Genomic DNA, 12682 nt, shown 5'->3' on the forward strand with positions numbered 1-12682 from the left:
AACAGTCTGGAGGTAGGACTTCAGGTGCACTTTAAAGGTTCCACACAGAGACTGGATGGATCTCTGGGCCTCCTAGTAACTTTGTGCTTTAGAGACGGGCCACCTTAGTGAACAGTAGGGGTTAAGGGGAAAAAGAAGGGCCGTGTGACTCAAACAGGCTTTCAGGCTCTTTAATATCTGGAGGGGGAAGAAGTCAATGGCGAGGCTCCTCTGGGATATCCTGCAGGCCTTGTAGTTCTCTAAGCCCCTGAAAAAGAGGACAGAAGAGAATGAACAGAGACTAGGTCCAGGCCCTGTCCCAGGCCTGCTCTGACCTCCCCTCCCTCAGAGCTACCCTAGCTCGTTTAGCTCCAGTTTAGTTCCAGTTTAGAGGGACAGATGGACCTTCCGGTCTCTGGCTCTCTCCCTTCCTCAGGTCACCACCTGAGGAAGGTAAATGCATTTGGAGACAGAGTCTGGGAGTAGGGTGAACTGCTCTCACCTCTAGCAACATGTGGATATGGGCCTTGATATTCATCGAGTCCTTGGTGAGGCTGTCGCTGAGCCTGGAGAAAAGAAACAAGAAAGGGCAAAGTGAGCCCCGTGATCATGAGGATGAGGCTTCCTCATCACTTCCAGAACTATCTATGTCCAGCATGACTCCCACATGGCAGGCAGTTGGACTTACCACTACCAGAACTGCTCCTATGCAGAGATGCCTGGCCATGATCTGGGCTGCACTATTCAAAAACATTTACTGAATCCCTACTCTATGCCTGGTGGGTTTAGGTACTGGAGAGACAGCAGAAAACACAACAAACAAAAATCTTGGCTTCGTGAAGCTGAAATTCTCATTGAGAGGGACAAATAATGGTATAAAATATAGAGTATGTCAGATAGTTCTAAGTATGATAAAAAATTAAGACAATAAGAGAGATAAGGAGTACAAAAGTGGGGGTGTGATTCTAATTAAAGTGCTTAGGGATGGCTTCACTGAGAAGTGTTTGAGTAAAAACTTAAAATGAAGAAGTGAATCATCTGGATATGTGTGGAGGATGAGTGCTCCAGACTCAAGGGGCAACAAATGCAAAGGCACTGAGGTCGGGGTGTACCTGGCATATTTGAGGCACAGCAGAGAGACCAGTGTGGCTGGAGAAAACTAAATGAAAGCGGATTGTAGGAGGTAAGGTCAGAGAAGTAAATGGGGAAGGCAGATCCTGTAAAACCTACAAGGTCATGGTAAGGACTCTGGCTTTTACTGTAAGTGGGATGGGAGTTAGGCTGTGATCACAGCAGGGATGTGAACTGACTAGGGTTTTAGAGGCTCCATCCGGCTGCTGTTCGGAGAATTCACTGTGGATAAGGAGATCTGGTATGGAAGCAGAAATCCAGTGAGGGAGCTACTGCAATAGACAGGCGAGAGTTGGAGACTCAGGCCATAGTAGCAGCAGTTGAGATGATGAGAAATCATTGGATTTGGGATATATTTTGAAGGCAGAGTCAAAAGGATTTACCAAAGGATTAAATGTAGGGTGTAAGAGAGGGGGCTCAAGAAAGACCTAAGCAAATGGGAAGCTGGAGTTGGCTGAAACCACTCTGGACCTAGAATGTTGAGTTACATAAACCAGTCTCACCCAAAAGAATCCTCAGTGACACAAAGGGTTAAGGGAGGCTTTTCTGAAGAATAAAGAATGCATAAGAATTAAACAGTAAGGAAGGTCTTTTCCACAAAGAAGGCCAAGAGGCAGGAAAGAGCTTTTTGAGGAGCAGTCAGGCCAGAGTATTAGAAAATTAAGTGAATAATGGAAGAAAATTGTTATAAGGTCCAAGAAGTAGGGAGGGGCTAGATCATGCAGGATCTTGATATCAACACAAGAAATGTGGATTGTGCTGTAAATGTAAGAGTCAGTTTTAGGGAAACTAAATACTGTAAAAAAAGTAGAAGGCTGATAAATTAGAAAAAAATGGTATGAACCTATTTATATACCAAGATCTCCCAAATTTATATTTTCAGTCTAGACCTCTCTCCCAACTCCAGACTTGGCAGTTTTAACTAAATCTTCAAAAACTCAACTTCAATGTTTAACAAGCACTTCACACTTAACATATCCTAGACTGAACTCATGATCTCCCCCTCCAAATGTGCTCCCCACTATCTCCTCCATCTCAGATAATGACAACTCCATCCTTCCAGTTGTTCAGCCAAAACCCTGGACTCCTTTCTCTCACACACCCACATCTAATCAAGCACTCTATTTAAAATTACAACTGTAATTTGTTCTAATTTGCATTCCTCTATAGCATTGTCTAGTTGGGTTTTTTTTTGAAGATTTTATTTATTTATTTTTAGAGATAGGGGAAGGTAGGGAGAAAGACAGGGAAACATCAATGTGTGTTTGCTCCTCGCACACCCCCAACTGGGGACCTGGCCTGCAATCCAGGCATGTGCCCTAACTGGGGATCAAACTGGCAACCCTTTGGTTCGCAGGCCAGGACTCCATCTACTGAACCACACCAGCCAGGGCCCTCTGTAGCACTGTCAACCTGTGACACACTATATCACTGTCTTCATATTTTTTGTCTGTCTCCCCTGGCCAGAATGTAAACTGTGTAAGATGTGGCAGAGACTTGGTCTGCTTTGTTCCCTGCTGTATCCCCAGGAACCAAAACACCCATAGTAAGCACATAGTAAGCACCCAATGTATGTTGAAGGAATAAGTGAATGACTACTCCACTGAAAGGAATCTGAAGTCCTCAAAAGATGGTAGTCTATGTTTAAGGACAATAAATAAACAGTGGATGGTGTTGTTGCCAGGAAGCAAGAATGCTTTCAGGAATATCTAGGGTAGTGATAAAAAAACAGAGGAATGACCCGGGTCAGCTCGATCCCTTGATCAGGGACAATTTGAACATCAAAGAAAAGAACAAAATTACTTAATGGTACAAGCTTAGTCTATGAAAGGCTGTGAGATCAACATTTAAAAAGGAGAAAAGTATAGTCACCAAATGCTAGTTGTAACACAAAAGGGATATATTTAATTTACTGCTACTGATTTAATATGCAAGGCAATGTTAATAGTCAGATGGTTATTCTGCTCCTTCTATAATGACATATCTGTTTATGGGTGTGAATGTGTACTCCTTTCTGTGTAATCAGGAAAGAATATACAAAGAGACCTGCTCCCCCCACTCCCCAAACAAAGAAATATACTAAGAACAGGAAGAACTCACAGGCCATTTTGACCACATAAAATAACCTGAGAGAACGTTCAAAGTTTGCCATAAGTAACCAAGCATTTTAAAGTGGGGAGTGAGCGACACAGACTCAAATTCTCATTTTCTAGAAAGATTAAACTTCTAGGGAGTGCTACTAATTATAATTAAGTAATAAGAGATTCAACATTTCTCATCACACTGATAAACCATGCCAGTATTCCAAAAAGACCAGACAAGGGAACAGGCACTAACAATATAAATACCTCATTTTAGGGAAAGACATCAAGTTTCATAAAATTAAAATCTATTTGAAAGGTTCATGAATTCCATGATGTAACAAGAAAAGATTTGTTATAAGAGATGGTCTTGGTCTAAATGACCACCAGCTCAGAACTGTGCTGGCCCAGGAGAGTAGGCCCCTCAACCAACATGATCACCAACAGGTCTGATCACTAAGATTTAGAAATCTCAGCAAGTCTGAGGCTCTTTGTGGGTTACTAACACTGAAACCCTGCAAAGGTTGGAAAAGAGAAGTACTAGAACCCTAAGGGAGGCAAGTTTGGAAGAGATGAACATAGAAATAAAGATAAATATAACCCAGACGGAATTTTAGATCAGTAGTATTCACTTTAGTGAGGTGTTGTTAATCTAAGTATATTGCTCAGCATCCCTTCACTCACTGCAAATGAGCCATGCTTGCCTCTCCTGACTATTCCTCTACCACCACAGGCACACAGGTCCCTTGCCAGGAATGTTCTTTCCCAGACAGCCTGCTGTCTTGTTAACTTAACCAAATGACTCAAATGTCACTGCCTCTGGGAGGCCTTCCCTAGCTACATTTCAAACTTTTCATCCACACTCCCGATTCCCCCTCCCTGCATGAGACCTTAAAAACAAGCACAGCCCATGCTTTCTTATCACATTACCTCCCTATCACCACCAACAGAGATCTGCTTCAATCCCCCCTTCAACCTGTTTCCATCATATGCTTTTAAATTCATTCAACAAACACAAATACCTACTACATGCTAGGTACTATGCTTGTCACTTGGGGTACAGACAAAATACCTCCCTTTGTAAGCCTTATATCCCAATGGGAGGAGGCAATGAACATTAGAAAGATGTAAACATTAGGAGGTCATAAGTGCTAGGGAAAAAAAGAAAAAGTAGAACAAGGGAAGGGAATCAGGAGTGCCAAGGGTTGCAATTTTAAAGTGATGTTACAGAAGACATTATTGAGAAAGTGACATTTAAGTAAGACTTACACTGAGTGAGGAGAAAGGAGCCATGCAGGTACCTGGGAAGGAGTACTGCAGGCAGAGAGAACACCCACTGCAATCACCCTGAAGTGGGATCATTCTGGGATGTTTAAAGAAGCCTGTGCAGGTCAGTGTGGTGAGAGCACCGAACAAGAAAAAAAAAATTAGCCAGAGGTGAAGCCAGAGATAACTTGTTTTACTGTTAGTGATTTATAGGCTCTGGTCAAAATTGTGGTTATGTGTAACAATATAGTTCTTCTAGGATGTAAGCCTTTAAGAAGCCCTTCTGTCTTGTTCACTGCTGCCTCCCCACCATCAAGCACAGGGTCTGGCATATAGCAGATACCCAATGCATGTTTGTGTGAATAAGAAATATTGGGTTGGCCAAAAAGTTCATTTGTTTTTTCCCATAAAATGGCTCTAGTACTTAGTTGTCTTTAACTTCATTCAAAACAATTTTGTTAGGTTGTATTGTGACAGCTGTCATATCAGCATGCATTTAAAAAAAGTTATCAAAATTGATTAAGTTTTTGTGTAGCCATTTTAATACTGAAGATGGAAGAAAATATACAACATTTTCAGCATATTATACTTTATTATTTCAAGAAAGGTAAAAACACAACTGAAATGCAAAAAAAAGATCTATGCAGTGTATGGAGAAGGTGATATGACTGATCGAACATGTTAAAAGTGGTTTGTGAAGTTTTATCCCGGAGATTTCTCACTGGACGATGCTCCACAGTCAGACGGACCAGTTGAAGTTGATAGTGATCAAATCGATACATTAGTTGAGAACAATCAAGGTTATACCACACAGGAGATAGCCAACATACTCAAAATATCCAAATCAATCAATTTACTGGTGAAAATGAAAAATGTCTCTATAATTTTACAGGGGAAAAAAAAACTAAAAAAAAAAAATGGACTTTTTGGCCAACCCAATACAAAGACCATTGAGTGCTTAATAAGTGCTATACCTGGGGCTGAGCTTTGCATCCCTATTTTCCTCAGCCCTAGCCCTGAGGAGGGGAGTTGAGTCCCTAAGTATCCCAGGAAGCCATGGGGAAAAGGGGAGGGGTGTTGCAAACAGTGGCATTTTTAGACACTGTCCTCATGGAATAGACTTACTTTGTGAGGAGATTGCTCTTACGATCAATAAATTTGAGAGCTTCTGCCAATGTCAGCTCCAGGAAAAAACCATATCCAAGGGCCACGTAGATCCGTGAAGTGTCTGGGCTAAGGAAACAGTGGTTAGAAGAAGTGGGGGAAAGTTCTCACCCCTGTTTAGCATACCATACAGTTTAAGATTTTCTTACTCCCCTTCCCTGCCTTCCCCAAGTTGAAGCTCTGGGAGGGCAGGGATTTTGTCCCATTTTATTCCCTGTCACATCTCCAGCACCTAGCAGAGTGTCTGGTACATAGCAAATACTCAAACAATTTGTTGAACAAAGGAAGGGGAAAGCTGAACCCTGTGGGATTAGAGGGGTAGGCAGATACTCACACCACTGTGTCAACAAAGAAATTACAGCCCAAGTCCACCTGCATATTTAATTCCGAGTGCTTAGCTTCCTGTGGGATCAGAGAAAAAGAGGTAGGAGTTAGTGGTTAACTTTTAGGTCAGGTGACAGGTTTCAGTCTGAGGTATCTCCTCCCATGCCCCTCCCCTCCCTACCCCCCACAAAAAGGTACCCAACCTTGGCATCTTTACCTGGAGACGCTCGATGACATTTCTCAGTTGAAGGTATTTGGACAGCTGCTCATATACCTTGTCACGATGCTCTAGTACCTTTCTGGTGGGACATGATGGGACAAGAGTAAAATGGTGACCAATGGGAAGCCCTGTCCTTCTCGGAATACCTCATAACATGACCCTCTGATACCCTCAAGTCATGGTGCCCTAAGGAGAGGTTTTAGTGCAGAAGTTAAGATTTGGACTCCAGGTCAGACTGTGTGGGTCCAAACCCAGGCTCTCCTTTTTACTAGCTGTGACTTTGGTAAGTACATAACCTCTTTAGGATTCAATGTCCCTGTCTATAAAGTACGGATGACAAGTATTATCTCATAGAGTCATTAGATGGATTAAATGGGTGTTTACTGTAAAGTACTTAGAATAGTACCTGTCAAATAGTAAGCTCCATATATGTATTATTTATTAGTGTTAGAAAGTGGGGAGGTGGGGGAGAAAGAGAAGAGAAACATCAATGTGTGGTTACCTCTCATTTGCCCCCCTACTGGGGACCTGGCCTGCAACCTAGGCATGTGCCCTGACTGGGAATCAAACTGGCTACCCTTTGGTTTGCAGGCCGGCACTCAATCCACTGAGACATACCAGCCACGGCTGATATCTATTATTTGTTAGTATTATATACTATTCCCGATGCCTCTCTCCAATCAGAATGTCCATTTCTCACCCTAGAAAAGTCCTCCATCCCTTTTAGGATGCTCTTAATTCTAGTTCTGAACATTCTACTTCTTGCTCAGATTAATAATGATAATAATAATTTTCCATACTCTTTGACCTCGTATCTACATTAAATCCTTTACAAGAACAGAAAACTCCAAACCACCACCAGAGAAAGGTTCCATAAAATTCCCCATTTCACAGATAGAGACACAAGGCAAGGCACCATGTGTTCACACGGGTGCTTAAATGGCCAAAACCGGTTTTGACTCTCAAAACTCTGGCCTAGGAAAGCTAGCTCTTAACCGCTCAGGGACATCACAGACTGCGCGTGCGTGGGCAAACGCTTTAAAGACGCCACGTCCTGGTCCAGTCGCACTGGGATTGTCGCCCCTCCTTCCCTCTCTGGCGCGTAGGGCCGGGCTCCGAATGCCTTGCGCACCAATCGGAATGCTAGGCCCTGACTCCCAACGTCCCTAACGCCCCACCCCGGCGCTGTCACTCACTGCAGGTCCCGCTGCAGCACGTCAGAGATGAAGGTCTCATAGCGCAGCACTTTCTCCCCAGTGGCATCCAGAGCCCGCCGTTTAGGGGGCGTCGCCATGATGGGCTCCTGAGGAATGAGGAGGGGGAAGGCCACGTTGACCACTCAATGTGCCTTCACGCACAGTAAATCTGCACCCTCTCAAAGTTGGGAGTGGGCACATCCGGCTAACATTTAGTGGGGCTGATCCGCTTTCTTCCCCTTTCAACTCTGGGACCCCCGTCACCCAGAGATACCCAAACTCAACCCTCACCTTAGAGCGGCCAGCAGTAAGAACGGTTGGTACGAACCATGGCTTCCGGGTGGCGCGGCTAAATGACGCATGATGAGGGCGCCGGCCAACCAAATAGGTGGGCAGGGGCGGTCCTGAACGAAAGAAAAGGCCACAGGCCGAGAAGAGGAGGGCGGGGCTTTAAGGAATCCTAGGAGGTTGCAGCGGATTGCAGAGGTTGGGAACAGGGATTGTAGGCGCGGAACCTCTGGGGACCGTGCGTGGCTGGTGGGGGTGTTCTGGGGCAGGCGGGACGAACAGGTGGAGGTAGAGTAAAAAACATTGAGTATGTGAAAGCCAGATCTTTGGAATCAGAAGGGCAAGAATTGTTTATGGTTCTGGTCTGTGAAAGGGGAGTACCTGCCCATGACCTATCGCCCTGGATTTTTATTTTTTTTACAGGGGAATTTTGCCTTTGATTCTCGGTACTGGGAATGAATGTGAGCATTTTAAAAGTTTCAAACGGATACAATTTTTCGAAAATTCATCCTTGATAATTTCAGTTCTGCGAGTTACAATGCATAACTGGGATTCAAGCAGAAATTGACAACGCACTTTGTTTAATCACCTCATTTAATATGCCCGTTAAATGGAGGGTCATTGAAGTCCTCAGCCCAAGATCAGCTGTCTTATAGTTAGGAATAGTTTCTATGTTTTTAAAAAATGTGTAAGGTTTTAATTATTATTATTATTTGCATTCAAGTTACTGAGTGGTTTTTTTTAGATCTCTTTCAGCCAAATGATTTTATTAATTGGGAATAATGAGCATCCCTTTCTGATTTCCCCCAAATTTTAAAATGTAAAATTACTATGAATCTATTCTAAGAGATTGCCCAATTCTAATTCCATATAGATCAAGATATTTAAATCATCATTCAATTAAATGCAGAATCTGGATTTGTTACATATAGTCATTTAAGTAATCTAAATAAATGGCTATAGTTCATATCATAATCCTTTTTGTGCAGAAATGTTTAGATAGCTGTTATCAAATTAGTTTTCAATTTTCTGGGTTTTCAGGGATAGAAAGCTGAATAAATAAAATCTATAGATCACACAAACAAAAGGAACCTAGTTTAAAACAACAGCTTTGCCCTCTTCTAAAGCCTTTTGTCTGAGCAGTTTGCAAATGGTACTGATCTCAGTTTTATCATCAGCTGAGAGTGAAATTCTCCAAGGGGAGACAAGGAATGAAAAGGAGAAAAGATATTAAACAATGGACACAGCCAAGTGTTGGGGCATAGGCAATGCTAGAGAGTGGGTACTCAATGGTCAGCCCTTAATTATAAAGAAGCCTGCCTTATTTCAGATAATTGTGCAAGAAGAGGCAGTTCAAAACAGCCCACACTAAAGCAGCCTGGAAATTCACAGTAGAGTTCCCCAGCTTTGCTCAGAGTCCCTGGCTTCAGGAAAAGTAATTATCTATAGTCTGAGAAAATGATGCCAACTTTACCTAGTTTGTTCACTCCTCTGTATGTACATTAAAAATATATATATCATGTCCTGGCTGGTGTGGCTTAGTGGATTGGGTGCTAGTCTGTGAACCAAGAGGTTGCCGGCTGGTTTCCCAGTCAGGGCACATGCCTGGGTTCCTGGCCGGGTCCCAGTGGGGCATGCACAAGAGATAACCACACATTGATATTTCTCTCCCTCTCTCTAAAAATAAATAAATTATATATATAATTTAAACTTATATATATAAACTTATATATATATAAAATAAACTGGCAGTCATGGGCTGCATCCCATGAATTATATATATATATATATATATATAATTCATGGGATATATATTTTATATATATAATTATATATATAAAATAAACTGGAAGTCATGGGCTGAATCCATCTGAGAGATGTGTTTTGTTTGGCTTTACAGAGTTTAAAAGAAACAGTATTTATGATTTGCCAACACTTAAAATGGAAAGATTAATTTAAATCATTTTTTATTTTCCAGTTATAGTTGACATACAAAATTATATTAGTTTCAGGTGTACACCCAGTGATTAGACTTTACATACTTACTGATCATCCCAATCAATAAATCTATTACCCATTTGACAGTATATGTAATTATTAGAATATTATCAACTGCATTCCCTATGCTGTACTTTACATCCCCGTGACTATTCTGTAACAACCAATTTGTATTTCTTAATTCCTTCACATTTTTCACCCATCCCTCCAACGTCCTGCCCATCTGGCAACAGTCAAAATGTTCTCTGTATCTGTGAGTCTGTTCTGCTTCTCCATTTATTTTTTGTTTTTTTTAGATTCATTTATTGATAGATATATATTTATTGCCTTTTTATTGTTCATGTGATCTTCTCTTCCTTCTCTTCCTCCTCCACCTCCTCTTCTTTTTTCCTTAAGACCCTTTAACATTTCATGTAATACTGGCTTGGTAGTGATGAGCCCTTTAGCTTTTATTTATTTTTTGTTTGGGATGTTCTTGTATTTTTTTAATATATTTTTTAAGATTTTATTTATTTATTTTTAGAAAGGGAAGGAAGGGAGGGAGAGAGAGAGAGAGAGAAACATCAATGTGGGGCTGCTGGGGGTTATGGCCTGCAACCCAGGAATGTACCCTGGCTGGGAATCGAACCTGGGACACTTGGGTTCCCAGCCCACGCTCAATCCACTGAGCTACGCCAGCCAGGGCTTGTTCTTGTATTCTTAATGGTAGTTTTTCCATGTAGTGTAATCTTGGTTATAGGTCCTTGCTTTTCATTACTTTGAATATTTCTTGCCAATCCCTTCTCACCTGCAAAGTTTCTGTTGAGAAATCACCTGAGAGTCTTATGGAAGCTCCTTTGCAGATGACTAACTGCTTTTCTCTTGGTGCTTTTAAGATTCTCTGCCTTTAACCTTTGGCATTTTATGATGTGTCTTGGTGTGGGCCTTGTTGCATTCATCTTGTTTGGGACTCTGCACTTCCTAGACTTGTATGTCTATTTCCTTTATGAGGTTAGAGAAGTTTTAATCATTTTTTCAAATAGGTTTTCAATTCCTTGCTCTCTTTCTTCTCCTTCTGGCACCCCGTGATGCAAATGGTGGTCTGCTTGAAGTTGTCCCAGAGGCTCCTTATAGTGTCTTTGTTTTAGGGAGTTCTTTTTTTCTTTTTGCTGTTCTGACTGGGTGTTTTTTTCTTTCTTATGTTCCACATCACTGATTTAATTATCAGCTTCATCTACTGTACTGGTGATTCCCTGCAAATTACTCTTCATTTCAATTAGTGTATCCCTCATTTCTGACTGGTTATTTTTATAGTTTCCATGTCCTTTTTTTTATGCTGTTCAAGTTCTCTCTAGGTGCAGCTAATCTTCCCCTAAGTTGAGCATCCTTACGACAAGTATTTCTTTGTTTCTTCTTTCACATGTTACTTCTGTTTAATATTCTTTTCTCACATCAAGGAAAAAAAATTGTTTTTCTCCTTTAGTATCCCTCATAGGAGATGAAATATTGCCTCCTTGCTGTGGACTTCTGTGGGTACACATTGACACATCCAATCAGATGTCCATTCAAACAGTAGATCCCTGCGAGGTCTAGTTATGTAAATATAATCACAGGGATCTACTCTGTAAGTTGGTAGCATAGCCATAGAGAAAGGAATTTTTTTTAAAGATTTTATTTATTTTTAGAGAGGGAAGGGTGGGAGAGAGAGACAGACAGACAGACAGAGAGGGAGAGAGAGAGAGAGAGAGAGAAAGAGAGAGAGAGAAACATCAATGTGCGGTTGCTGGGGGTTATGGCCTGCAACCCAGGCATGTACCCTGGCTGGGAATCGAACCTGGGACACTTTGGTTCCCAGCCCGCACTCAATCCACTGAGCTACACCAGCCAGGGTTGAGAAAGGAATTTTTAAGTGCTTAAAACTTTACTGTGCATCCCAGTTAGAGTATATCCAAAACAAAACACCCTGCAAAAATTTAAACTATTTCTAGTAATTATATTTTTGGTAGTAGCATTGGTATTCTTATTTTGATTACTATTGCCTCATCATATTATTTGATATTAGGTAGTGTGATTCCTTCAACTTTGTTCTTTCTCAGGATCATTGTTGCTGTGTGGGGCTTTTTGTGGTTCCATATAAATTTTTGAAATATTTGTTCTAGTTCCATGAAATATGTCATTGGAATCTTTATAGGAATTGCATTGAATCTATAGATTGCTTTGGGTAGTAAGGACAGCTTAATGATGTTAATTATTCTTATCCGTGAACACAGTATGTGCTTCCACTTATTCGCATCTTCAATTTCTTCAGTGTCTTATAGTTTTGCAAGTAAAGGTCTTTTACATTCTTGGGTAAGTTTACTCCTACGTGTTTCATTCTTTTTGTAGCAATTGTGAATAGGATTGTTTTCTTAATTTCCCTTTCCGTTAATTTGTTATTTGGCATATAAAAATGCAACTGAGAAAACAAATAGAACAGGAACAGAATCACAGAAATGGAGATCACGTGGAGGGTTATCAGTAGGGAGGGAGATGAGGAAGAATGGAGGAAAAGGTACAGGGAATAAGAAGCATAAATGGTGGATACAAAATAGACAGGGGGAGGTTAAGAATGGTATAGAAAATGTAGAAGCCAAAGAACTTATATGTATGACTCATGGACATGAACTAAGGGGGCGGGGAATATTGGTGGGGTGGTGCAAGGCAGAGGGGAATAAAAGGGGGAAATAGGACAACTGTAATGGCAAATCAATAAAATATACTTTAAAAATGCAACTGATGTATGAATTTTAATTTTGTATCCTGCTACTTTTCTGAATTCATTTATCAGTTCTACTAGTTTCTTGGTGGAATCTCTGGGGTTCTCTATGTATGGTATCATGTCATCTGCAAATAATAACAGTTTTACTTCTTCCTTCCCAATTTGGGTGCATTTTATTTCATATTCTTGTTTTGATTGCTGTGGCTAGTACTTCCAGTAGTATGTTGAATAAGAGAGGTAAAAGTGAACATCCCTGTCTTGTTCCCGATCTTAAGGGGAATGCTTGTAGATTTAGCTC

General features: G+C 41.2%; 1 protein-coding gene across 1 annotated transcript; it reads right to left on the reverse strand.

Moving 5' to 3' along the window:
• Positions 1 to 154: 154 nt before the first annotated feature.
• Positions 155 to 7757, reverse strand: UXT (ubiquitously expressed prefoldin like chaperone). Its single transcript, XM_028522807.2, has 7 exons — positions 7653 to 7757; positions 7362 to 7468; positions 6163 to 6244; positions 5956 to 6023; positions 5583 to 5690; positions 482 to 545; positions 155 to 247 (listed from the first exon to the last, which is right to left on the reverse strand). The coding sequence occupies exons 2-7, from the start codon at positions 7457 to 7459 to the stop codon at positions 194 to 196; spliced, it is 474 nt and encodes a 157-aa protein (XP_028378608.1). The 5' UTR covers positions 7460 to 7468; positions 7653 to 7757; the 3' UTR covers positions 155 to 193.
• Between the last annotated feature and the right edge of the window lie 4925 nt (positions 7758 to 12682).

The sequence above is a fragment of the Phyllostomus discolor genome, chromosome X (assembly GCF_004126475.2).
Source record: "Phyllostomus discolor isolate MPI-MPIP mPhyDis1 chromosome X, mPhyDis1.pri.v3, whole genome shotgun sequence".
In the NCBI taxonomy this organism is placed as follows: Eukaryota; Metazoa; Chordata; class Mammalia; order Chiroptera; family Phyllostomidae; genus Phyllostomus; species Phyllostomus discolor.

Coding starts and splice junctions, on each gene's coding strand:
- UXT (XM_028522807.2), bottom strand. CDS start 7,459: ATGGCGACGCCCCCTAAACGGCGGGCTCTGGATGCCACTGGGGAGAAA. Junction 6,024..6,162: donor ATGTCATCGAGCGTCTCCAG/GTAAAGATGCCA, acceptor CTGATCCCACAG/GAAGCTAAGCACTCGGAATT. Junction 546..5,582: donor AAGAGCAATCTCCTCACAAA/GTAAGTCTATTC, acceptor TCTTTTCTCCAG/GCTCAGCGACAGCCTCACCA.